We start from the raw sequence: 27,779 nt of genomic DNA, 5'->3' as shown, positions 1-27,779 counted from the left end.
AATGTAGTTTCTACGTCATCTAATTATCCAATCATTTCAATTGTTGTGAAATTATTCACCTCAGACCAATCAAAGTGTTTACAGCTGTATATTTTAGTTAGATCATATCAACCTGTGTGGTTAAAGTTCAAATTCCTACTGTTACCGGACCTTATATTCTCAATATTGTGAGCATATCGGACCAGACATGTTTGTGGGCGGATTATTGGAACGTTTCGTTTACACTCTGAAAGTTGCATACTGAACGAGGAGACCAGGAAGGGTAAAGGGAAAATGGCGTCGAAAGTGGATACGTGGACGATGTTCACAACACGAGCGTGTTTTCTGTATGTAGGGCTTTCATTGCTATATTTACAGTGTGTTCAGACAGCATACACAAGAAGTAGTGATATAGACACAACGAAATATTATCATTATGACGAACTAACGAGTCTTTTAAAGAAATATGCTGCAGAGTATAGTCATATAGCCAAGCTGGAAACAATTGGCAAAAGTGTCGAAGGCAGAGAGCTATGGGTTATGAAGCTTACTGATATACCAAATGAGACTGAGCCAGGTGAACCATATGTAAAGTTTGTTGGCAATATGCACGGAAATGAGGTAATAAGTCGACAGGTTCTTATATATTTAATTCAATACTTGTGTAAGAATTATGACCGAGATAGTCGCATAAAAACATTGCTTGATTCTACGACCGTGTACATTATGCCCAGCTTGAACCCAGATGGATTCGAAGCCGCAAAAGCGGGTACATGTGGTGGTATACAAGGGAGAGAGAATGCGCACCGTGTTGATCTCAACAGAAACTTCCCAGACCAGTTTTCACCTCTCCCCGTACAAGAGGCCACAGGTAAACGCGAACCGGAAACCCGGGCAATGATGCAATGGATACTGGATAATCCCTTCGTGTTGTCAGGTAACTTCCATGGAGGTAGTGTTGTGGCGAGTTATCCATATGACGACTCGAAGAAACACACAAGGACCGGGAAAAACAGTCTGTCTCCAGACGACGATGTCTTCAAAAGATTGGCACATGTATACTCAAATGCACATCAGACCATGCACACATCAAAGGCTGACTGTAACCATGAACACTTTCAAGACGGTATTACCAATGGTGCCCACTGGTATGATGTAAACGGTAAGTACATGCTGTATAGGTTTTATCATAGACAATGGAGGGCCACTGTCTATAGTTTTGCAACACCTCAGGACTTCAGCAACTTATAAATGATATTATACTACTTGATACAAGTTTCAGTCTGAGACAAGTCCCAGTTCACAACACAACATATGTGTCTATGGTTGAATGGATGCATGTGGTTGAATTGTCAAACATTAGTTGTGAACAACGACTCAAAATCCTATTACTCATTGAAATACTAAGCTGTACAGCTTACAAAGGGATTTGACAGATTGCTGTTTGATGAAGCGGGAGATATTATATATTAAATATATATAATGTTTATTGATAATTCCACACATTTTGTTCAGGGGGAAGGGAAAAAATTGTTTGGACTAAAACAACGTTTGGATTTCCTTACACAAAAATGTGTAGGGCCTGCTTTACTTCTGAGTGAGGAAAATGTCCAACTGACCAAATATACCAAATCAGAGTTGCCTCAGACTACCCATGGAGCAGACAGGGACTGACTCACAATGGCACCACCCTACATAACTCTATATAAATCACACTTGACCATCGATGATCCTGTTCTTCACTGTCATAGCAACCTACCATTAAATCCCCAGCAATACAGCTGGGTTGATTGAGGCATTGTGTCATTCAAATCCTGCGTAATGACTTTAGCTATTCCAAAACATAGCAGTGGTGGCAGTTTTGTATCAACAACTTGTAGATTTAAAACCAGCCACTCTAACCATTAAACCATCACAACTCCACTAACACATAATAGTTACTTAGGTGCTTGTTTTCAAGAATATGTTCTGTGTGCTGAGATTCCAATCAGTTCACACATGTACACTTTATTACCCATTCTGACCACCTACTCTTACGTAAAGTTTATAAATAGGACCCCTCAATATAATGGTCTGTACATATCAACATTGCATAGTTTGAGTATTGTTCATTAATTAGTAAACAATACTTAGAGACCTGGTCAGTAGAAATTTGGCTCTGGGCCCTGTATTCAAGACAACCAAGAATTATCCTATAGATCACATGGAAATAAAATGCTTGTCAGAAGTACATGTACATATAGTGTATTAAACCATAGACAGATTTAAAAAGTTGATTGACTAAATGTTGTATCCTTGCAAATTTATAGCTAAACCTTGGAGTAATTATACTGACTGTAGTGTATAATTACTCCAAGGTTAAACTGAAGTAAGCTTGGTGTTTTTCAGTCAAGGGACATTACGTTTTTGACACAGAACTAGACATATTTCAACTCTAGGCTATCAATAACACAGACATAACAGACACAGCAGGATCCTTTGCCCAATCACATTGAACACTGATAAGCACTGCTATTCTTTCACAGTAAAGTAAACACAGGCTTCTAATGAACTTACACATGACTGATGATTTGAATGGCTGCAATTGTTTATTTTCTAATGATAATCAACATTTCAGCTTGACTACTTCTACATCCCCACTGTGGAAGGCACCTATGTAATTGTTTCTTTTGCATTAGAATTAGTCTGATTGTGTGTAATAAATGCCATGTTACATTCATGAGTGAAACACTAAGCCTACATCATTTTAGCTGTTGTTACCTCTAACTGTACAAACCAACAACCAGAGATAGTACATGTAAAGACTACAACAAGTCACAGGTGTAATAAATATGTAACATTAGCTAACTCTTGTTTGTACAAGTACATTTTACTGTATTCATATGTTATGTGATTGCATAAAAGTCACCATTTAGTAATGATGATTTAGCAATGAGAGTTTCAATACATGTAATTACCTCAGGCTCAAACTGCACATATAAAAAATTCATGTATATACATGTATTTGTCTTTTGTAGTCATGTTTTTGATGCTGGATGTATTTTAGTTCAATAAGCTATTTTTCGTGGAAATTACTCCCACCAACATCCTCACAAGTTGTCACATTTCTATTTTTCAGCTGTTGTGAAAGGTCACAGTAGGCCGACCATATAAATTATTTACAAGTAGTGTCTAGTTTCCCTTCTCACTGTCTGTCGGTCAAATTACAGTGTACCTGACATATCCTAAATTGCCATTCCATGAAATTTTTCATATGTTGAAATATTTCTAGGAAATGTTTACAATCTCAATACAAAATATGAAAACCTAGCTATACATGTAATACGTATGTATAAACCAGTAACCAGCTCTACTTTTTATCGTTAGTGTCACTGTGTGAGTTGTTTGTTTGAGAGACTTGAGTATTATATGTATATCCATACAAAATTGTGACAAATATAGAATTCAAAGTACAGTGAGAACAATAGGAAAACAAAAGATTCTTATCAGATTAGGTTTACAGAGGAGCCTTCACAAGTGACAGTTTAGTCCGGTTCAAGAACTGCTCTAAGGTTTAGACTGACCAGCAGCTTGGTCGAAGCCCCTCAACAATTTTAGTCCCAGGTAATGGGACTGTTTAGAACCGGACTAAATTTTAGTGTGTTAGCATGACCTATCATGTGAATAGTATTTAAAATTTAGATTGGACGTCCCGAAAGATGCAGTTTGGTTGTTAGAGAAGGTGGTATTCTCATGAATACCACAGTAGTTGGTTGTTTGAATATTGCAGTTGCAATCTTTGATAGCCAAACTTCAAATCTAGCTGAGAGCATTTTTTACTGCCTTTTCTTCTCCTTATATCCTGTAAAGGTATTAGATAATTAAAATCATCTTGTCAGTAGCATACCACAGCAAATAGAAATATGTCATATGAAATATTTCATCTAACTTGAAGTTCCTGACATCACTGTTTTAATGAATTATTGATATATTGTGTCTCTCATCTGTAGGAGGTATGCAAGACTACAATTATGTACATAGTAATTGTTTTGAATTAACATTGGAATTGTCATGCTGTAAGTATCCACTACCAGCAGAATTATCCAAAGAATGGGAAAATAACCAAGAAGCCCTACTACAGCTGTTAGAAGAGGTAACTAATCTAAATATACCTAATTTAGTAGAACATCAGTTATCCAAATTGTTCAGCCTTCAGAATGGTGCCTCGATGTCATATCCCAGGATATTTTCCATGATTATTGTTTTATTTAAATCATAAAAATTATTTCATTTCCTTGTCTGTTTTTTAAACAAGATAATTATGTAGATAGAAAAATATGTCAAATCACTGCGTGAGATTTTATGATATAGCTTGAGTTGTATTTTTGTTGGGGGAAAAATATTTACCAATAATGTAGTACAATCCAAAAACAGCCAATTCTTGATGCGACAGTGATTTATGAACCCAGACAGGAAAAAAAATTGAGACAGCAATACATTTACACATTAAAAAGGAATACAAGAAATATCGTTCCAAAAGTCATCATAACACTCAAAAATATTCTGATAAATTTCCTGTCTTTTAGGACACCACAGTATTAACAGGTGTCTGAACATTGTGTTGAGTCATTTCTGATTAATATATTACTAGGTACAACAGGAGATCAAATATCATAAATTATCAATCAAGACAACATTGATATTAAATTATCATTTTCTGTATTACATAATTACAAAAATTAACCATACAGTACTACAGAATTCAAGACAAAATTGACGCAAAATCATTTTCTGTAATACCCATACATTTACTTTGTCATGTGAGACAACATTGACATAAAATCACCATTTTCTCAAAAGGTAACCATACAATGCAAGACAATATTGACGCACAACTATTTTCTGTAATACCTATACATGTACTTTGTGATGCGAGACAACATTGACATAATATCACCATTTTCTGTATTATGTAATTAAAAAAGGTAACCATATAATAGAAGACAATATTGACACAAAACCATTTTCTGTAATACCCACACATTTACTTTGTCAGTCAAAACAACATTGACATAAAACCGTCCTTTTTGTATTATATTAATTTGATATACAGATTATCAATGTATTTATACAACACGAATTCTTTGTTCTATATTCTGTTAAAGTTTTCATCATACAAGTGTCATGTACAGCCTGTGTACAGTATGTGTCTGCCATGTATTCTGTCATATGTATTGATTTTCTTGTCCTGCCCAGCTGCCACCTGACCATAACTGTCCGATAAAAAAAAGTGATAAAGCAGCGTTGCTGTAGATTGTTGTTGAATTCGATATTAATTATTCGACAATAATTATGTAGATCCAGAGAATGAGTGGCTACAACTCAAATTTATTTTGTGTTTGTTTGTTTGTTTGTTTGTTTGTTTGTTTGTTTAGAATATTCAAATTTCTGTAAATTTTACATTTTATATATCATACAACAAAAGGAATATTGAAACTATGTATGTGTCTTCTTTGTTTAGATAAATAACTTTATTATAGTGGCATAAGCTTAGTACATTATCCAAGTGAAAATTATACTTAAATCAAATTTTTTAAAAACACATTCCAGTATATTGTATGTATTGTTCATGTTGATGCATGTCTCCTATAACAATAACATTATGATTGATTGTCTTCTGGCATGATTACAATAGAACAGTTAATTGCATAATACAGATTTTCTGAACATTTTTGATACAGTCATACATGTAATAAATTACATCATCTGATCATTTTCGGGTTATATCTTGATGCCGGGTTTGAGTTCAGTCGATTGTGAGTAGTGGTTAAGTGTGCTTCAGTAAGTCAAATGCTATGAGCACCTTTTAAATATGCAGCAAAAACTACACCCAAATATGGATAAACTCAGCTTGTGCCCCTTTAATAAAGATTATCAATAATTTACATGGTTTATTGGATAAAATGATGTTTATGTAACAATTCATGCTGTAATGAAGTTACCATAATGTTGTGTAATATAAAATTGCCACCTTTAACACAGTTGATAGACAGGAAAGGATAATTGATTTCGCATGGTACCCTCAGCCTTGACCTCTGAGTGTCAGACTGTACTAGCTAGCTGTTGTAGTCCATATTTCCAATATAAATTTAGAATTCATAATTTCCGACTTTCCTGCTGTGATTAATGTTCAATTTACTGTGCTGGAATATTAATGACAATCAGGTGACATGGAGATACAAAGATACATAATATATTATGTGTGTGTGTGTGTGTGTGTGTGTGTGTGTGTGTGTGTGTGTGTGTGTGTGTGTGTGTGTGTGTGTGTGTGTGTGTGTGTTATGAATTATATATAGGGCTGTACTAGCTGCAACTGGAATATTTTTGAAACTGTTTACATACAATAAACACACGTCAATATATTAATAATTTATACAATTTTTGTAGGTTCATAAAGGTGTTAAAGGCTTTGTCCTAGACAGCATAGATGAATCTGCAATCCCTGATGCTACAATAAGTGTACAAGGTATTGATCACAATGTTAAAACGGCAAGTTTTGGTGATTATTGGAGGCTGTTGGTACCAGGTACTTACACCATTACAGCTACAGCTGATGGGTAAGAATATTTTGTACTTTGTTATCACATTTAGTATGATTATACACGTGGAAGTGTAAATTTTGAAAAATTAGGAGAATATTGTGATTTTGAATGTTGTGACTCATATTTCGAGCACCACAGAATCAGTGACATAGACATGAGTTGTTGTGATGTAGAACGACCAGGATACAAATTCCCATATTTTTGTTCGAACACATTTAAGATGGCTTGTGTGTAATATAATCATTTCAGGTAAAATACTCCTCGAGGGGACAAATTTCCCCCCAAAATCAAATTTTCAAGTCTCTCCAAAACTTTGCCCTATGGAAGTGTGTTTCTGGTCCTGGAAGTGTGTTTCTGCTCCTTCTGTTAAGGGTTCATCGTCTTGTTTTCAAGGAAGCCATCAATCTTTTACTTCCCCATAGAGTTAACAGTGTCTAGCAGCCATATTGGATTCTAAAATGACTAAATCTTGATATCATTTTCACCTCTATTTCATTGATTTGTACAGGACCCCAGATTTTTTAATTGATTTTAACCGAGAATAGTTTCATTAACAAAGTAACAGTAAAATTTAAAAGAGTTTATATTCATTGTATGGTAATTAAATTAACTGCTAAGTCTATGATTACCATACATGTACTATTTTGACTGTTGAAGAATGGACTGACTCTTCATAGATACACATTTATATTCCAGCTAGGGAGTCAGGACTAAGGTTAGATTGGGGATAAGACTCCCTAGCATAAATCTGATTTGTTCCTTTGGGTAGATGTTTATAGATATGATTGTGTCCCTTTTTTGCAATGAATTATGACTGAAACTTGTCATTCAGTGACAATCGGGATGATTTGCAAAGCCCCATTTCACAAAATAAAAAGTAATTTAGATTGTGTTTCAGGTGTTTAAATGTGTTCATTATATCAATTCCTGATGTTGTAAACATCAATTACATGTGTATGTATATATTTTTACAATATTTTATTGCCAAATTAAGACATCTAACTTAAAATCAAAATAGAATTATTAATACTGACCCACATCTTGTCATTATTTCTTACAGATATGACTCTGTTACAAAGACTGTGACGGTGATAGATGACTCAGTTACAGAAGTAAACTTCAAATTAACAAGAAATACAGCCAGAGACAAGTTAGAAAAATTGTTAAAAGAGCTTCATAAGAGATCAGTCAATGATGCTTATGAGGATTCTGATGCTAGTTACATCAGTGACGATGAAGGTTTGTATAATAAGTTCTTGGTACCTGTAAGGGCAGCCTTACTTAATTAAGGTTCTCATGACCAGACCAACAGAACTCATGATGTTGAACAAGGAATCAAATCATTGTTAATTTGTACCCATAAAATTAAGTTTCATTGAAAATTCTACACAGTGAATGAAACTATTTGAATGTATCCGTAGTAGCGTTTTACCTCATGGTAGAAAGTGAAAATGAACTAAAAGGAGGTGGAGTCCTGGTTGGACATTGGACATAGTCAAAACAACTGTATCAAATGAATATTAATCAGCGATGACGACATCCCATCAATTTGTGATGGATTACTACTGACATGCACCGTTTGTGTTTCGCTCACCATGGGGTTGAACCACAATTAATGCCTTGAGTCACGGGGTTGACTAGACGATTGTTAATTTTTATGATGTACCAAAGTGGTAATTTTAAAAAAAATCTGTTTTCAGGTTACAAGAATTACATATGGCGATACCATTTATGTTGATAATATAATAATGAAGGGTTGTAGATAATACACATATACATTCAGGGAAAAGTCAGATGTCTAGCCTACTGTGTTGACAGTTAGAAAGCTATTAATACATGAATCAAATGGTAACATGTGGACAGATTTAAGTATGCTTTTTAGATTTCTGAAAAATAGAATTACACAAAAGGAAAGCCCTTAACAGCATGCGTCACATATGGTGTATCAGCAGTACACTTGTCTTTTGTCGTTTCAGCATTTTTAAATTTCATTTTTATTCAGAAATTATTGAACCACCAATATTTCAATTGTCTTTTTAACATTTTTAAATTTCATTTTTGTTCAGAAATTATTGAACCACCAATATTTCAATTGTCTTTTTAACATTTTTTAATTTCATTTTTTTTCAGAAATTATTGAACCCACAATATTTCAACTGTCTTTTTAACATTTTTTTATTTCATTTTTTTTCAGAAATTATTGAACCACCAATATTTCAATTGTCTTTTTAACATTTTCTAATTTTATATTTTTTTCAGAAATTATTGAACCAATCGTATTTGAGCACCACAATCATGGAGAAATGGTGGATTTCATGACCAAATATGCTAGAGATTATCCTGACATCACAAGACTGTATTCCATTGGACAGTCTGTCCAGAATAGGGATCTATTGGTTCTTGAAATTACTGATAATCCAGGTGTACATGAAGCAGGTATTGTTGTATTTCACATGTTGTATTTCTATTGGTTCTTGAAATTACTGATAACCCAGGTGTACATGAAGTGTATGTTGATGTATTTCATATGTTGTATTTCTATTGGTTCTTGTAATTACTGATAACCCAGGTGTACATGAAGTGTATGTTGATGTATTTCATATGTTGTATTTCTATTGGTTCTTGTAATTACTGATAACCCAGGTGTACATGGTGTATGTTGATGTACTTCATATGTTGTATTTCGATTGGTTCTTGTAATTACTGATAACCCAGGTGTACATGGTGTATGTTGATGTACTTCATATGTTGTATTTCGATTGGTTCTTGAAATTACTGATAACCCAGGTGTACATGAAGTGGATGTTGATGTATTTCATATGTTGTATTTCTATTGGTTCTTGAAATTACTGATAACCCAGGTGTACATGAAGTGGATGTTGATGTACTTCATATGTTGTATTTCTATTGGTTCTTGAAATTACTGATAACCCAGGTGTACATGAAGTGGATGTTGATGTACTTCGTATGTTGTATTTCTATTGGTTCTTGTAATTACTGATAACCCAGGTGTACATGAAGTGGATGTTGATGTACTTCATATGTTGTATTTCTATTGGTTCTTGAAATTAATGATAACCCAGGTGTACATGAAGTGGATGTTGATGTACTTCATATGTTGTATTTCTATTGGTTCTTGAAATTACTGATAACCCAGGTGTACATGAAGTGGATGTTGATGTACTTCATTATGCACTGTATCCTGCTAATGTATGATAAAATAACTCCTAAACTTTTATTTTATTGTATTGTATTCTGTTACAACTACTAACACTGAAGTAAACCACTTTCTCTGTGTGCTACACTCATTTATGGCATTCATATTAAAACAGATAACACTGAAGTAAAGCACTTTCTCTTTGTGATACACCTGTTTATATCAATCATATAAAGTGTAAAAGTATACTTTTTCAGTTGGTTTATTTATAAGGCCAGCATGTGACCTTTCTAATGTGGGCAATTAGCAAATGAAACAGTGTACTATTACACTTGATTTGGATGCTATAAACGATTGTGGTACATGCAGAAAATGCTTTACCTTCTTGGTGTTATGGGTTGTATATATAATGATTATGTTGACATAAAATGTATAATGAATACATTTATGTTGAAATCTACAGGAGAACCGGAATTCAAGTATATCGGAAACATGCATGGTAATGAAGTTGTAGGACGAGAGATGTTACTGCTCTTAATTCAGCTACTGTGTGAAAACTATGACCAAGTATCAGAGGTGAAAGCTTTGGTTGACTCTACTAGGATTCATATCATGCCAAGTATGAACCCAGATGGACATGAAAAATCTCGTGAAGGTAAATGTTTCTCCATTTTATATGGATATATGGAGAAGTGTGTGTATGTGTGTGCCTGTGTGTATGTGTGTATGTATGTATGTATGTATGTATGTATGTATGTATGTATGTATGCATGTATGTATGTATGTATGTATGCATGTATGTATGTATGTATGTATGCATGTATGTGTGTGTGTGTGTGTATGTATGTACGTATGTATGTATGTATGTATGTATGAATGTATGTATGTATGTATGTATGAATGAATGTGTACTGGTACATATTCATATAGTTAGGCTGGTGACAGTATTCAGTCTTTGTAGCATACATCAGCGGGACTTACAGTTGAAAAATGTTCAATATTAGGACTTTTTAGATCGGTAAAAATGTCATGTAGTTACTTAAAATCAAGCGATGATGAAAAGTTATGTTAAAAAATAGGCAATTATGTAAAGCTAAAAGTTCTGATTATTATACTTGTCGGTTTATAGGTGACAAAGTTGGTGTTGACGGAAGGGCCAATGCCAACGGGATAGATTTGAATAGAAACTTCCCAGATCAGTTTGGTGTGTCCGAAGGAAGTATCCAGAAGGAAACTCATGCTGTGATGCAATGGATCAAATTTTTTCCATTTGTACTGTCAGCTAATCTACATGGTGGTTCATTAGTTGCTAATTATCCCTTTGATGATACTAAGAATGGTAGGAGTAAATACAGTAAATGTCCTGATGATGCTATCTTTAGACAACTCACTGAAAGCTATTCTCAGGTAAGTAAAGTAGAGAAAGTAGAGATGTGATAAATAGGCTATTCCACACCGCAAACTGGAAATTGAGAATACAGCGCCCTCGCTCGAATTGGGGGTATCATCACCTCTTTGTACCATTTCTTAAGAGTTTTGTTCCTTGTATTCTGTAGAAGTGTAAATCAGGGATGTTTTTCGTATTGTGCAGCCATCGAGGAAAGCAGCAGTGCTCTATGATTAACCAAGTAACCTATACCCCCAAGGTACACACAGACAGGAAGTAGAGCGCCACCGTGGCAAATTTTGGAAAGGCCTATTGGCAGAATTTGTCCGATTCACCAATGTGCATGTTGAGGTCCGACACTAGCCAGTATTATAAACTAGGGGTGAATAGCACAGCATAGTATGTTTATTAATCAATAAACACTTCTGGCCACTAGCACTCTGTACAACATCAAAAAAAAAAGTTGATATAATGTCTAAGATCAAAGGTACAACACACATGTAGTAAGCATCAATGGTTTCACTTTCACAGGGGCATGTCTTGGTCTTGCTTTGTAGCTCACATTCCTATACAGTTACACTTCATGTTATCTATACCCCTCTCAGGTTGGACACCTGTTCAGCCATTTTGCCTGAATTGAGAACAATAGCACATTTGGCAGTCAGAGGTTACTGGTGGGTTGGAGGGAGGGGGGGGGGTTGTTTTCAAGCAGGTGTATACATGATTATGAAAGACTTTCTACTCAAAGTCAACTCTGACATCAAGCAAAAAAGCCACATTCAACATGGTGGTTTGAATGTGGAATTTTCAAAAGCTAATGTAGTGACCACAACTCTTGTTTTTCGGTACACAAAAAGGACTGCACCCACAAATGTATTAAACAAGCACTGCACTGAACTCAACTGTATCTGTTATTATCAAAGAACAAATTAACAAAACTACATAAGTGAAACCTTTGACAATGATATCTGCTTTATCATGTTTGTGTAACACTAACCCAGTTCATACAGGTGTCAAAACCCTAACTCCTAACTCTCTCCTCACGAGGTTGGCAACACGGCTTGTAATGTATGTGGATAAGTGATTTACCATCTTACATGTAAATGCATTTGGCAATCATACTTGTATTTACATTTGTAAAGTAGGAACTTGGAGTGCCTTTAGGGACCTTGCATAGACAAATTGCTTACGTACAGGAGAACAGACTGCCAGAAGACAAATTTTATCCCCAGGGTTTCATTGGTTTTGTGCAGTGAAATCAAAGAAATTACATTTTTTTCTCTATAGGCTCATCCAACCATGCATTTAGGTCATCCGTGTCCTGACATGTATCCAGAAGAAACGTTTGAAGATGGTATAACCAATGGAGCAGCCTGGTACAGTGTTGCTGGTAAGTTTAACCATAGACCCTACATAGACCCTACACGTAGAATCTATGGTTTAACCAGTGGAGCTGAGCCAACTGTTATTAATCCAATTCATTTGTTTACTTTCCCTGTTTGTAACAGTTTCCGTTCGTTCACGGTCTGATGTCAGCAGTTGTATTTCTAAAAGAAAAATAACCATGTTCTGATCTCTCCCATGATGATTCCTGAAAAGAAAATAATTGATTCAGAAGTACTTGTTGATTACAATATCATTTTAGTGACTTTGTTTCTCATATATCTGATTTATCTGTACAGGTGGAATGCAAGATTGGAACTATTTGCACAGTAATTGTTTTGAAATAACTATTGAAATGGGCTGTGTCAAATATCCCAAGGAGAAAAAACTAGAAGGTTTCTGGGATGACAATGAACTTCCTCTTGTGGTTTATATACAACAAGTAAGTGATATATCAAAATCATAGTAATGGCATGACATTTTTGAAGTTGGTTTGACAACTGACTTGTGAATTTTTAAATGGCTATGTAAAAATGAATGAAACAGAAGAAGATTATGAACACTTTAACACAGAATATTATCAGGGGTTCACGCTGCACACTTTAAGCTGTCGTAGAGTTGACTTTTGAATTTAAAAAAAAAAGTGTGAACATGTTAAGTTAGCCGGGAGTTGAGCTAGGTTAGTGCCAGTACAACTGCAAGCAGGTGGTTAACTTAAGTAGGTATTGAGCCAGCTTAAATTTAGGTGTGAAATTTGAAATTTGGGTTGAATCCAGTCCCGGTTGATCTTGTGATTCTCAGTGGTTGCCTGTCCATTGAAATCAGGTCTAATCAATCATATTTCTATAGCACTGATATCCAGAGCAATGTTCTGTTCAGTAGCACTGAATGGCTAAAGCACACCATAGGCTTTGGTGAACAAATAAGTCTTCAGTTTTGTTTTGAAACAATCCAGAGCTGGAGGCTTGGCGAATGTCAAGTGGCAAAGAGTTCCATAGTTTGGGGGTGACATGAGAATGAACGACCTCCATAGATGATTTGTCTGTAAATTGTTGTTACCAACAGATTCTTGTTTGTAGAACGTAGAGTGTGACTAAGATGTATAGCACATATGAAATATCCATTCTGATTGCAGCTCAATAACCATTACATCAGTTTTCATGACTTAAAGACGGACTCCAGTCAACTCTGGTCCCCGTAATGTGAACATAGTAATTGTTATTGAGAATTAACCTGTAAGTCGTATCTCTGATGTTGTGTTTGTCTTTCATAGGTTCACAAAGGTTTGAAGGGCTTTGTAACATCTGAGGGAGGAGAAGGCCTATCTAATGCTACTATACATGTGGACGGTGTAGACCATGATGTGATAACAGCAGAGTGTGGAGACTACTGGAGATTACTTGTACCAGGAACATACAAAGTTACAGCCTCCTTAGATGGGTAAGTGACAGATAATATGGGAAGGTTAATACTTAAACATTGTTTTCAAACTTCTGCTCTTCACTTATAAAGCCCTAAATGGAATCTCTCCACAATATCTCAAGAACCTAATTACACCTCGTTCTTCATTACGCACTCTTCGTTCATCAGATTAATGCCTTCTGCATACACCCAAATGGAATCTGGTTTCCTATGGTCGCCGCTCCTTCTCTTCAGCAGCTCCTGAACTTTGGAACTGTCTACCCCTGGATATTAAAACCTCTCCCAATGTTAACATTTTCAAAAGACGCTTGAAAACCCACATATTTCAGAGAGCTTTTTCATCTCCTTTCTAACTCTAAGCGCCACTGAACATTGTTTTCTTTGGATATTTGGCGCTATATAAAAATATTAGATAGATAGATAGATAGATAGAAACAAGAAACTTAAATGGTACTGTATTAGTAGATTCATACATATCCACAAAGTTCTTGTTTTTATTTAATAAGTAGCATTCTTTGTTTTTAATCTGTTCTTGTTTTCCTCCTCGTCTTTGTATCACAGATATATGAATGATACTACTGGAGTAGAAGTGACAGATGGGCTGGCCACCGAGGTCAATTTCACATTGCGATCCATACAGTCATCAGTGCAACCAGAATTGGATACAGATGAACACGAGGAGGAAGGTTCCACTGATCACGAAGAGGATTGGGCCACCTTACATGATTTTAACCTGCCACAAAATTTCACTAAATACACGTCAAATCTTGAACTTATTAGTCAAATTATGGATTATTCTACCCAGTTTAGTAATATAACACAAGTGACAACGTTCGGTAAAACTGTGAAAAACTATCAAATGCTGGACTTAATTATATCAGCCAAGGATGATGTACAGAAACCTGTGGTTGCATTGATTGGTGGTTTGCTGGGAGAAGAACCAGTTGGTCGGGAAATCCTGCTGAGAATTATCAGACATCTTTGTGAAGGTAGGTCCACTCCCAAATAAAAGATGATATTGTGTCAATAAATAATAAGACATTTGGTAAATTGTGATTTTACCATTTGTGAGTTAGCAAAATGATATGTAACAGTGCCAATATTATGTTACCATGGCAATATTTCGTGTTACACTGACAGTGTGATGTGTTACCATGGCAATATACTTACAGTCTGTTACAATGACAGTGTGATGTGTTACCATGGTAGTATATGTTACAATAATTGTTTTTTACAATGGCATAGTAATGTGTTACTTTGGCAATATGATGTGTTACCAACATGAGTTGGTATTGCGATGTGTTACCATGACAATGTAATGCATTACCATGACAGTGTGATGTGTTACCATGGCAATATATGTGTGAACAAGCTTGTATTTACATTGATCGTTAAATTTTGGTACTCAGCACCTTCCTCATCTGAAAGCTTGATATATCATTATGACACATCATTACAGGATACAAAATTATAATAAATGAATAAATAAAATAATAAAATTAAACTGAATTGAAATATATTCCACCAGAAAATTAAAACAAAATATAAATTCTTTGAAAGTAATACAAAACAGAATTCTTGTGAGGGCCATGGAAATAGATCCCGAGGAACTTATCAAAGTCCATGGATCAAACGTTCATAGACAAATTTGGGGTATTAGTTATAACAACAAAAAATACATCTCTAAGTGGATAGTGATGGAAATTATGTCGGTGGAAAATTTTATAAATATACAGAAACTCTCTTGGTATAGCATATAAAATACTATAAATGAATAAAAAGCAGAGACATACAGAAATGAAATGATATAGGCAGGTGAAAAGAATTCTGAATTGGAGTCATGCTCCCTATACGGTCCTTAACCACAAAGTAAATTCTTGACTTTTAATTACAGGCTACAAACAAGGAGACAAGAGAATCAAGGCAATTCTGAATTCTGTCTCCATACACATCATACCAGCTATTGATTTGGATGGCTTTGAAGATGCACAGGTTTTAGACTGTGAGGGAACAGAATACAAAGGCTCAAACCTTGCAAATGTTTTCAGTACATCAGGTGAACAGGTGAGAATTGCATGAATATGGTAATTAGCACAGAGAATCCAAGCTAAGTGACTGCTGAAATAGATTATAATGTATCCAACCGAGCTAAGTCAGTATTGACAACAGAATACACTGTATCAAACCTAGCTAAGTCAGTATTGACAACAGAATACATTGTATCAAACCTAGCTAAATTGAGTCAATATACTGAAATAAATTTAAAAATTGACATGAATGTAATTTCTTCAATTACACTTTATCTTGTTTTCAGTTGTCAGACAGACCAGAAGTCATGGCACTCCAGGATTTGTTCGCTTTCCATGAATTTCCACTTGTTCTCAGCATCGAAGCTGGTGGACTCTGGGTTAGGTATGTATATAGATATTAATTATTCAATGGATAAATGTAGGCTATGGTTTATTGTCATCAACTTATCCCAAAATCAACAGAGACAGGGACATCAAACTACATCTACAAATGGCTGATCATACTGCCACCTAGTGGTCAGTTGTAACTATGGAATTTGTCATTCTTATGAGGATTGTCAACCAAGACAGATAGAAAGCTCAATGCTAAAATTATAACTGTATATATATTATAACCTGCATAAGTCATTTGATCTACAAAGCTGATGAATAGTTTTGGTGAAATTCATTTCTTAACCTCCAGGTACCCAATGGACAAGCCAAGGACTACAGCATCTACACCACTGATCAATGGTGTAGTCACAGAAGATGAAATCAATTTCCAATATCTGGCGTCACGTTATGTCAGTGAAAATCACATACTTGAAGATGGTCTTATTTGTAGAGGGTATCATTTTGATGGAGGAATAGCACATGGTGCTGATTGGATAGAAACCAATAACACACTACAGGATTATCTGTATGTAGAGGAACAAATACTGATGGTAAGAGAATCTGATAGATCTAGAACATCTGTTCACTATCTGTCAACATGTAAATTAGGAATTGCACATGGTGCTGATTGGATAGAAACCAATAACACACTACAGGATTATCTGTACATAGAGGAACAAATACTGATGGTAAGAGAATCTGATAAATCTAGAACATCTGCTCAATATCTGTCAATATGTAAATTACCTTAAGTGACAAATTAGAATTACATCTGCAGAGCACAAATGAGAATCCGATAGATCTAGCACATCTGTTCAATATCTGTCAATATGTAAATTTCCTACATGACAAATTAGAATTACATCTGCAGAGCACAAATGAGAATCCGATAGATCTAGAACATCTGCTCAGTATCTGACAATATGTAAATTATGTACATTTTCTTTGTGACCAGATCACAGCACATGTTTCCTGTTGTAAATACCCACCAGTTGAGGACTTGACACCAATCTGGCAAGACAACTTGGAACCTATTCTACAACTTATAGAATCTGCTAATCAAGGTAAAGGTGTCTTTAACACAACGTAGAATTTCAATTCAGACATAGCAGTGCTATTCAGAATGGTACTGTTTTTATTGAGAATGAATTTCGGCATGAATATTCCAAATATACCTTTTCACTATTGAAATGATGATGTAATAATAGTACTGATCAACTGGTTATTGAGCAATCAACTCGTACGCCTCTTACCTCTACAGTGTGGGTTTGAAACCCACCAAGCATTGACTGGGTTTTATTAAAAATTAACTGGGTCTACATGTAAGAAGGGTGATGCTCAGCTTGACCTTGCAGAACATCACAGGTTTTCCTTGCTTCAACAACTAAACACTAGGGCACCATTCCACAAATTTCTGAATTTATGGGGGATTGAGATACAGTCGCCTCTTGTACTTATTGTACTTATAAGGTATTAGACCATAAAAATGTCATTTTTCAGCTCTTTCAAAGAATGGCAGATCATTGCCACCTGAAACTTTATGAAAGTTTTCATGACCTGAGTCGCTACTGTTCACGAGGCAAGCTAGGGAAGAAACAGTGTAGACTTGCACTAATTCTATGCACTACCACTAACTACATGTACTAATCCACCTAGAGGATTTCAGCATGAAAATAAAGCAACCTTCAAGTTGAAATTAATGTGTCTGTGTTTGTTTCTAGGTATTCATGGAACCGTTTTAGATGCTCAGGGTAACAAGCTTCCAACAGCCACTGTTACTGTGTTGGGCCATTCTGCCAAAATAGCTGTGAACCCATCTACATCCACATTCCACCAAGTGTTAGCACCAGGACTATATCGAGTTACAGCATCTGTACCAGGATATACCTCACTAACTAAAATTGTACATGTCAATGAAAAACAGGTAAGGTACCATGCTACTTGAAAACACAATTTTCATTATGAAGGCCAATGATTCAGTCCCAGGTTCTCTCACTAAAAACAGGTAAGGTACCATGATATGTGATGGTACACTTACATGAAAACATATGAGAATTAGTCAGACCTTTTATCCAGCATAAGGTAAAATGTTATAATTACAGATACCGGGAATTTTGAATATTGCAACAACAACAAATTGAATGGTAGGCATAATATACATAATTATACATAAATGAACTGTTGGCATGATTTCCTTTCCAATAATAAAGGTAGACATTGGTTTTGAGATTTAATACTGGTGACCAGAAACATTTATTTCCTAGGCGTGTTGTTTTACCGGACTCTTTATGGTTTTATAATACTATTTGTTTTCAACATGATGGTAATGTGTGTTTTTTGTCAACAGCTACAAAAAGTTACAATGCAGTTATCCAAAGAAAGAGAACTGAAATATCACGACTATGATGAGATGGAAAAACTGCTGAGACAGCTGGATGCATCATATCCAAATATCACAGACCTTTATTCGTAAGTAGACATTATTGTCTTATTTTGTCTCCAAAAAAATCAAAATACACTTCTATTAACAGACACCCATCTGCATTTTTGTTTCTGAGTAAAAATTAGAATTTTGTGTTGTCTCAAAATAAAGTCAAAATATACACACATTCATGAGGAGTTGTGATGGGCGAATGGTTACATTGGCCGATTTGGAATCTGCAGGTTGCTAGTATAGACTGTCTGTAATAATATTACAAACTACCATTATCTATTTACAGGATAGGACAGTCTACTGACTATAGACAATTGTGGGCTCTGAAAGTGAGTGGTGATGCTGACAAATCTCATCCAGGACGACCAGAGATGAAATTTGTTGCTAATCTACACGGCAATGAAGTGGTGGGCAGAGAACTGTTATTAGCTTTATGTGAGCACCTTGTGTACAGTTACGGCAAAGATGATTGGGTAACAAAGGTGAGCTAATTTCATTGGCTACTTCAAAATTTTGATGAGAAAGTACTTACATATGATACACTATTATACTCATACACTTACAAATCAATGAATAGGCCAGTCCTTAGATACTTTGCTGAACTCATTCTGTGCAACAGCCCTACAAGAACTCTGCTCAAGTCATGAAGTGTTACATACACAGTACCAATAAATAGACTTAAATCATATAATGGTGATTTGTCATTCACCTAAGGCCCCCCAAAACAGAGCCAATCATGAACAAGCAAATGACATCTGCCCTACATACATACTTGCTCTAAAGTACTAAATATAAAGAACAGTAACTGTCATAAATAGTAGATTGAGTGACAGGTTTGTTGAGAATCGTCTCACCACTTTAGACAAAATGTCCTGACCAGAAACAATTCTCTTTTTTTTTTGGTCTTACATATATCATATAACTTATCATAAAATCATTTATATATTATATGCCATGTATCAGAAAATCAAATCATATTATATATCATACAAAACTGAGTGGCTTTTGTTTGAGAATGGAACCCTAGACTCCAACCAAACATTGATAACAAATGACATGATTGCATTTGCCTTTCTGTTTTAAAACAGTTAGTGGACAACACAGCTATCCACATAGTTCCATCTGTTAACCCTGATGGTGGTCAGAAAGCTGAGGAAGGAGTGTGTGTTGGAGATACAGGGGCATTGAACAGCAAGGGAATTGATATAGCGTGGGATTTTACTAGTAAGTACATTTAGATACAGGGGCATTGAACAGCAAGGGAATTGATATAGCGTGGGATTTTACAAGTAAGTACATTGAGATACAGGGGTATTGAACAGTTAGGGAATTGATATAGCATGGGTTTTGGACTAAGTGACAGGGCTATGTTGCATGCTTCATATCATGTAGCTGTGGAAGTATCAAGTCTAGTCCACATGCTATAATCCCAGAGTCACCCATGCTTTGCATGCAACATAACACATGTGAGCTCCTTGTGATGATCATACCTGACTATTCAAGTTATTACACCAGGAGCCCCCCCCCCCCCCCAAAAAAAAAAAAAAAAAAAAAAAAATTCACACTCATCATGATTGTACCGATATACATATTATGATGTGAATTCTGTGATAAACTACACACTTGTTAAGTTGTCCATCAAACAAGTAAAGGGACAACACATTGCATTACACAGTACCATGCCTAACTTTGACAGTACCATGCCTAACTTTGACAATACATTCTGCTTTCTGTATACAGGTAAATTTGACAATGAATCAACCAGTACAGGCCAAGAAACTAAAGCTGTGGAGAAATGGATATCAGAACGACCCTTTGTATTGTCAGTAGCATTGTATGGTGGTACACTGGTTACTACATATCCTTATGATGCTAGCAGTCATCCAGGTAAGAGATTGATACATTGCTCAATGGGCTACAATACTTAACTATGCTTTACCTCATACCCATGATTCCACAATTCCATAGACTTTGTTTAGACAGTGTTGTTTATTATTTGAACTTATGCTGGCAAAGGTCATCCATCCTGATTGGAATACTAAAATTAATCCCAATTAGGGATAAACATTTGCCCCAATCAGGAGGTATTTCTTACTGTCCGACAAAATCATCCACCGGCACCAAATAAATGAGAGTATTTCACCTGAGTGAGCATACAGGTAAACAGCGCCCTCAATAGCCCATTTGGCACAGCCTGATTAAGTCAAAAGTTAGCTATGATATTTTCTAATCAGTTGATCAAAGCCAATCTTTACAAACAGAAATTAATTGTTCTGAAACTATCTACTTTAATACAATGTTTATTTGTAGATTTTACAGTTAAGTGTTCTGAAACTACATACATGTTATTCCCAGTATTTTTCTTTGTTCAGCCAAGGAAAATATGAGTGATCTAAGGGGGCTTTGCCACTACAAGTCGCTAGACAAGTAGTGACAAAACCTTTAGGTCACATTTATTTCCAAACTGAATGAAGAAAAATATTGGAGAACAACATAAGTATACCAGTGCCAGTAATATCAAAGAAAAATCAGGAAAAGTAATAGCAATTTGAACGTTTTGACTCATATTTTAAACACAGCAGAATCAGTGATGTAGACACATGTTGTTGTGACGTAGAACAACCAGGGTATAACAGTCCATATTTTGGCTTACGCATGGGTATGGTAATACATTATTTGTTTGTTGTAGACCTTGCAGGAGCGAACCCTACTACAGACAATGACATCCTGAAGTACTTGTCATCAGTGTATGCGTCAAAGCATCCTAGTATGTCTTTAGGTCTTCCAGCATGTCCTGATCAAGTTGGTAAGAACACAAGTAAGAGATATCATTTGTTGTTTTGTAGTTTTGTTTTGTGCATGTTTACATACAATTACTGTGGATGTACACAAAAGAAACATATCATGTGTTGTTGTTGTTGTTGTTGTTGTTGTTTATTTTTGTTTATACATTATGTATATAACAATGTAAATTCAACAAAGACTGGAGTAATTGGCTTCATATTGTATGGATTATTACTATGATAGTATGGGTTGTCAAAGTGCCTTGGTGTGTAATTTGGTTGGGGTGTTCCTGGGCTTGGCAAGATGAAGGAGTGTGTGTCTTTGGTGCATGAAAAGCAAGTGTTTCTAATCAGATACAAAAACAACATAGCAGCCATTACCTCACTCAGAACAACTTTTTTACCAAGATGATTATGAAATTGTGGATACAATGCCTGTGTGCGATATTGGCTGTGTTCGTTTTTTGTGTCCTAAAATGAGAGGTCCTCCTTACACTATGCGATATGGGAAATGGATAGCTCCATACAGACTGGACAAGCAAGGAAGTAAGCATTCAAAATGTGGGCATTGAAATCCCTAGTTACCATAACTCTTGACAAAGACAGAACTAAACTTACGTTTCTAGTAATGCAAAGCTTTTGTTAATTTACATAAATGTGTAATTTGTTTTATCAAATTGTAATAGGTGAAGAATTTCAAAATGGTATCATCAATGGAGCAGCTTGGAGAAGTGCAATTGGTAGTATGCAGGTAAGTGTGTGTGTGTGTGTGTGTGTGTGTGTGTGTGTGTGTGTGTGTGTGTGTGTGTGTGTGTGTGTGTGTGTGTGGGTGTGTGTGTGGGTGGGTGGATGTGTATCGCTGGGTGAGAGAGAGAGAGAGAGAGAGAGAGAGAGAGAGAGAGAGAGAGAGTGTGTGTGTGTGTGTGTGTGTGTGGTTGGATGGATGTGTTTCAGTGTGAGTGTGTGTGCAGGCTTGAATTCATATCATATGTGATTGACAAAATAATTAGTTGACACCACCATTATAAGTCCTACATCCAATGAAATTTCAAAACTTTGAATATGCAAATAAAAGAACCCCAATTCTTTACACCACACAATATCACCATCATCAATATATTGTAAATCCAGATATTTTATCTACTAGAATATTTTTCAATTTTAGAGTCTTCAGCTAGTTCTCAAAGACTAATTTTTACTAAATTTACCAGACTGGTACACTGTGTTCACGTACAAGAAGGCATTTTAGTCACTACTTATTTTTGCATCTTTGGTGTGCAGCGAAATAAGCAAAAATAAGTCTTTAGTGAAAATTTCCTGGTTTTCAGTATGACATTTGTGTCATTCAACTAACAACTGCAATGGAAGCAGAAATGTATACATTGGTGTTCAGTCAGTATGATTTTTATCAAAGCTTCTTTTTTTCATGGAAAGACGTGAAGTACAGAATTTTCTGTTATTTTTCATGTTTAGGACTTCAACTATGATTACAGCAACTGTTTTGAAATCTCAGTTTACACTGGTTGCTGTAAATATCCATTTGAAGATGAGTTAGGACAACTCTGGAGGGACCACAGTCCGGCATTGATTGCAATGATAGAACAGGTAAGATTACTCTGGAAGGACCACAGTCTGGCATTGATTGCAATGATAAAACAGGTATATAAGACAACTTAAAGGCCTTCTCTGCATATAAATAGGGGTTGGATTAAGATGACACTCATTATGCAAGATGATTTTGACAATGTAACCCATTATTCACAGAGATCATAGAGTGCTTATGAAACTGCCATTTTAGAGTGTATTACATATTTTTTATCTTGTGATGTTGGACTGTAGTATTATTAATGTACAGGAAAGAAATCTGTTGCTGTATTTTTAAAAATAGTTGTGTTTTGGGGACTGTATTAGTTAAAATATTGGTTTGATACTAGTCTCGGTTACTCATCCTCTCGCCACTGCCACTGAGGGCGCTGCCTAAGAGACCACTCCAAATGCAGGTCTAGAGAAACCATGTTCCAACTACTCTGTGTTGGAAGTCACATACTATATTTCTCTAAAGCTTAAAAATCAGTGAGAACAGCTTTTGCATTGAATACTTTCATCATCAATCATACAAACTCTTGATGTCAATCTTTGCAGGTCCACAGTGGAGTGAAAGGGTATGTTCGAAATGAACAAGGTCATGGTATTGAAAATGCCGAGATTTACATAGACGGACACCCACATGTTGTGACTTCTTCGAAGTATGGAGATTACTGGAGGTTATTAATGCCTGGCAAATATTCTGTGACAGTGACAGCCAAAGGGTATATGCATCAAGTCAAATTTGTAGAAATACCACCTCATGGCAAAGTGGGGAAAGTGGATTTTATGTTAAAGGCAACATCTGGTTTATTCGGACTGCCAACCGCAATGTTTGCGCTAATCACAGGTGAGTTGTACAGTCCTTTTCACACAGCTGTTGAAGTGTGTTACTACTGCAGACATCAGACACCATAATTATCAATTAGCTATTTCCCATTGTTCAAGATGAAGTACATGTCGACTGCTTTAAAAAAAACTTTTCCTGAATTTACATAATTTTTTTTTATTCTTCCAGCTACCGGAGTTGCCTTAGTAGTTTTAATGGTAATTATTCTATGGAGAGTTTGCAAGTTCAAAAAAATGGATCGCCGGAAACACGGATTTTATCGTCTGGACGGTGAAAAAATGTACCAAGAAGAATATGCCGACCGCCTTGCTTTAAGAGACTACCATTCCAAACAAACTTTACTGAACAATGGCTACAAAGACTTAACTGAATCAGAAAGTGAAGAAGATATCATGTTTAAAAAATACTAAAAAACAGGATATCAGCTGTTTGTAGGCATAGCATGCATTGTGTGTTTTTATAATTAAGTTATTTATGAGCAATTGCTAAAACTTGTATGTATATATAGATGTAGTGAATTACACACATAAATAAATACATGAATTATTATTATTGATCTCTCTACTCAAATCTGTATCCATCTCATTATGCGCCATTAGAAAAATATAAAATTTATGTTCATTTCAATTTTTACTTAATTTGTGTATGTTGTAACCATAGTAACTACTATTATAATAGTAGTATTTGTATGTATATATATGACTTCTGATTGTTTGGATAGCTTTAGTTGTCAGGTTTTGGTTTGTTTTCTGTTATCGATCAGTAATGACTCTAACACACTGCCATGCAGATACTGTGTTATGTTCTAACCTGTTATACCTGGTGGCTGAATTCTCATGCATCGAAATTGAAATTGACTGTCAGTGGTTAATGTATGAGTATAATGTACTTCTCATACTAGTACACATTCCATTCATCTACACCCTGTGAGTGTCTATACTTCTCACACTAGTACACATTCCATTCATCTACACCCTGGGATTGTGTCTATACTCCTCATACTAGTACACATTCCATTCATCTACACCCTGTGACAGTGTCTATACTCCTCATACTAGTACACATTCCATTCAACTACACCCTGTGACACTGTCTATGCTCCTCATACTAGTATACATTCCATTCATCTACACCCTGTGACACTGTCTATGTGCCTCATACTAGTACACATTCCATTCATCTACACCCTGTGACAGTGTCTATGCTCCTCATACTAGTACACATTCCATTCAACTACACCCTGTGACACTGTCTATGCTCCTCATACTAGTACACATTCCATTCATCTACACCCTGTGACACTGTCTATGCTCCTCATACTAGTACACATTCCATTCATCTACACCCTGTGACACTGTCTATGCTCCTCATACTAGTACACATTCCATTCAACTACACCCTGTGACACTGTCTATGCTCCTCATACTAGTACACATTCCATTCATCTACACCCTGTGACACTGTCTATGCTCCTCATACTAGTACACATTCCATTCATCTACACCCTGTGACACTGTCTATGCTCCTCATACTAGTACACATTCCATTCATCTACACCCTGGGAGTGTGTCTATGCTCCTCATACTAGTACACATTCCATTCATCTACACCCTGTGACACTGTCTATGTGCCTCATACTAGTACACATTCCATTCATCTACACCCTGTGACACTGTCTATGTGTCTCATACTAGTACACATTCCATTCATCTACACCCTGGGAGTGTGTCTATGCTCCTCATACTAGTACACATTCCATTCATCTACACCCTGTGACACTGTCTATGTGCCTCATACTAGTACACATTCCATTCATCTACACCCTGTGACAGTGTCTATGCTCCTCATACTAGTACACATTCCATTCAACTACACCCTGTGAGTGTCTATACTTAGTCTTCTCATACTAGTACACATTCCATTCATCTACACCCTGGGAGTGTGTCTATGCTCCTCATACTAGTACACATTCCATTCATCTACACCCTGTGACACTGTCTATGTGCCTCATACTAGTACACATTCCATTCATCTACACCCTGTGACAGTGTCTATGCTCCTCATACTAGTACACATTCCATTCAACTACACCCTGTGAGTGTCTATACTTAGTCTTCTCATACTAGTACACATTCCATTCATCTACACCAGTTGTCAGCTAGTGATGACATCCACTAACCAGTGATATATCAGTCAGTCAATGATGATACACTAGAATCAGTTACATGGCAGTGGCATACGCTATTTTATTATTCTATATTTACATAAGTTGGCACACCTCTTTGGATGTTATTCCATGACTGTGTAATAATTTTCCATAGCAACGAAGTCAACGGACAGCATGGCAATAATCACAAATATTCAGTAGATTAGTAAGAAAACAACTATTGAAGTTAGAATGTGGGCAAAGTGTAATTCATTGTGGATAATGTGATTCTGATTGAGTAGATATCAACAGAAGGTAATGTCATTATATTGCCTGTATTGTCAGTAAGACGGCATGATTCCATATGATTTCCAATCAGGTAGTTCCATCCAAAGGTTTCACATGTGCAGTCCTTGGCTTGCACTGAGATGTGAAATGTTGACAGGGTTTTGACATTTATTCAAATGTAGTCATAATCAGGGTTCTGACTTTTATTCAGAGGGAAACCAGTTTTGACTGCAAGTCATATAGAATCCAGAGATTTGACTGGTATTCAGATAGAGTCCAGGGTTTAGACTGTTATTCAGATAGAATCCAGGGTTTTAACTGTTAGTCAGATAGAGTCCAGGGTTTAGACTGTTATTCAGATAGAATCCAGGGTTTTAACTGTTATTCAGATAGACTCCAGGTTTTAGACTGTTATTCAGATAGAATCCAGGGTTTTGACTGTTATTCAGATAGACTCCAGGTTTTAGACTGTTATTCAGATAGAATCCAGGGTTTTGACTGTTATTCAGATAGAATCCAGGGTTTTAACTGTTATTCAGATAGAATCCAGGTTTTAAACTGTTATTCAGATAGAATCCAGAGATTTGACTATTATTCAGATAGAATCCAGGTTTTAAACTGTTATTCAGATAGAATCCAGGGTTTTAACTGTTATTCAGATAGAATCCAGGTTTTAAACTGTTATTCAGATAGAATCCAGGGTTTTGACTGTTATTCAGATAGAATCCAGGTTTTAAACTGTTATTCAGATAGAATCCAGGGTTTTAACTGTTATTCAGATAGAATCCAGGTTTTAAACTGTTATTCAGATAGAATCCAGGGTTTAGACTGTTTTTCAGATAGAATCCAGAACTGACTTATTTTTTTGAAATAAGCTGCATCATATTTTTCAGATTTCAAATTTACAACTTTCATAATTATTCTAAATCATATATTTGATATTCAGACAAATATTCAGAACTAAATTAACTATATTAATAATGACTCCATAGGTGCATGCTAACTGCTGTCTTCCCTCTTTTGTCAAAGCATTCGTGGCAATCAAAAAAAAAAATCCTCAAAAAGTTTTTGAATTTTAAGAATTCAAATTTGTAGGGTTTTTATGCTGAGTTTTCAGCAGTTTGATATTGTATATACTTTATACTCCTGGCAAGGTTTTAGCATGGTAGCATGGTGGACAACTCAATTGTGCGCTTTCTGTGTCTTTTTAGTTTACATATAGTTATGGTTTTGACCATGTTGTGTTTTTGAAGTAGTATATATGATATGATTATGTTCTTCGACAAACCATGACTGTGTTATTCTTACAGTACTGCATGGCTATGTTCAACAATGCTCCACATATATGACTATGTTCTACTACATACCACATGACTGTTTTAC

At 35.6% G+C, this 27,779-nt stretch overlaps 1 protein-coding gene across 1 annotated transcript; it reads left to right on the top strand.

Annotated features, from left to right (window-relative positions):
* Positions 1–275: 275 nt before the first annotated feature.
* Positions 276–24,546, top strand: LOC144448896 (carboxypeptidase D-like). Its single transcript, XM_078139239.1, has 25 exons — positions 276–1,141; positions 3,969–4,111; positions 6,406–6,575; positions 7,621–7,799; positions 8,820–8,996; positions 10,181–10,372; positions 10,847–11,124; positions 12,392–12,494; positions 12,787–12,929; positions 13,761–13,927; positions 14,471–14,898; positions 15,804–15,973; positions 16,224–16,321; positions 16,622–16,862; positions 17,267–17,375; positions 18,033–18,235; positions 18,659–18,780; positions 19,032–19,227; positions 19,834–19,969; positions 20,486–20,632; positions 21,435–21,563; positions 22,215–22,279; positions 23,002–23,133; positions 23,671–23,962; positions 24,131–24,546. Exons 1-25 carry the CDS (start codon positions 301–303, stop codon positions 24,370–24,372), a joined length of 5,103 nt encoding a protein of 1,700 aa, XP_077995365.1. The 5' UTR covers positions 276–300; the 3' UTR covers positions 24,373–24,546.
* Positions 24,547–27,779: the final 3,233 nt, after the last annotated feature.

This window comes from Glandiceps talaboti, chromosome 18 (assembly GCF_964340395.1).
Source record: "Glandiceps talaboti chromosome 18, keGlaTala1.1, whole genome shotgun sequence".
NCBI lineage: Eukaryota > Metazoa > Hemichordata > Enteropneusta > Spengelidae > Glandiceps > Glandiceps talaboti.
Note: the sequence above shows the minus strand (reverse complement) of the source record. Positions and strands in the feature narration are given on the sequence as shown.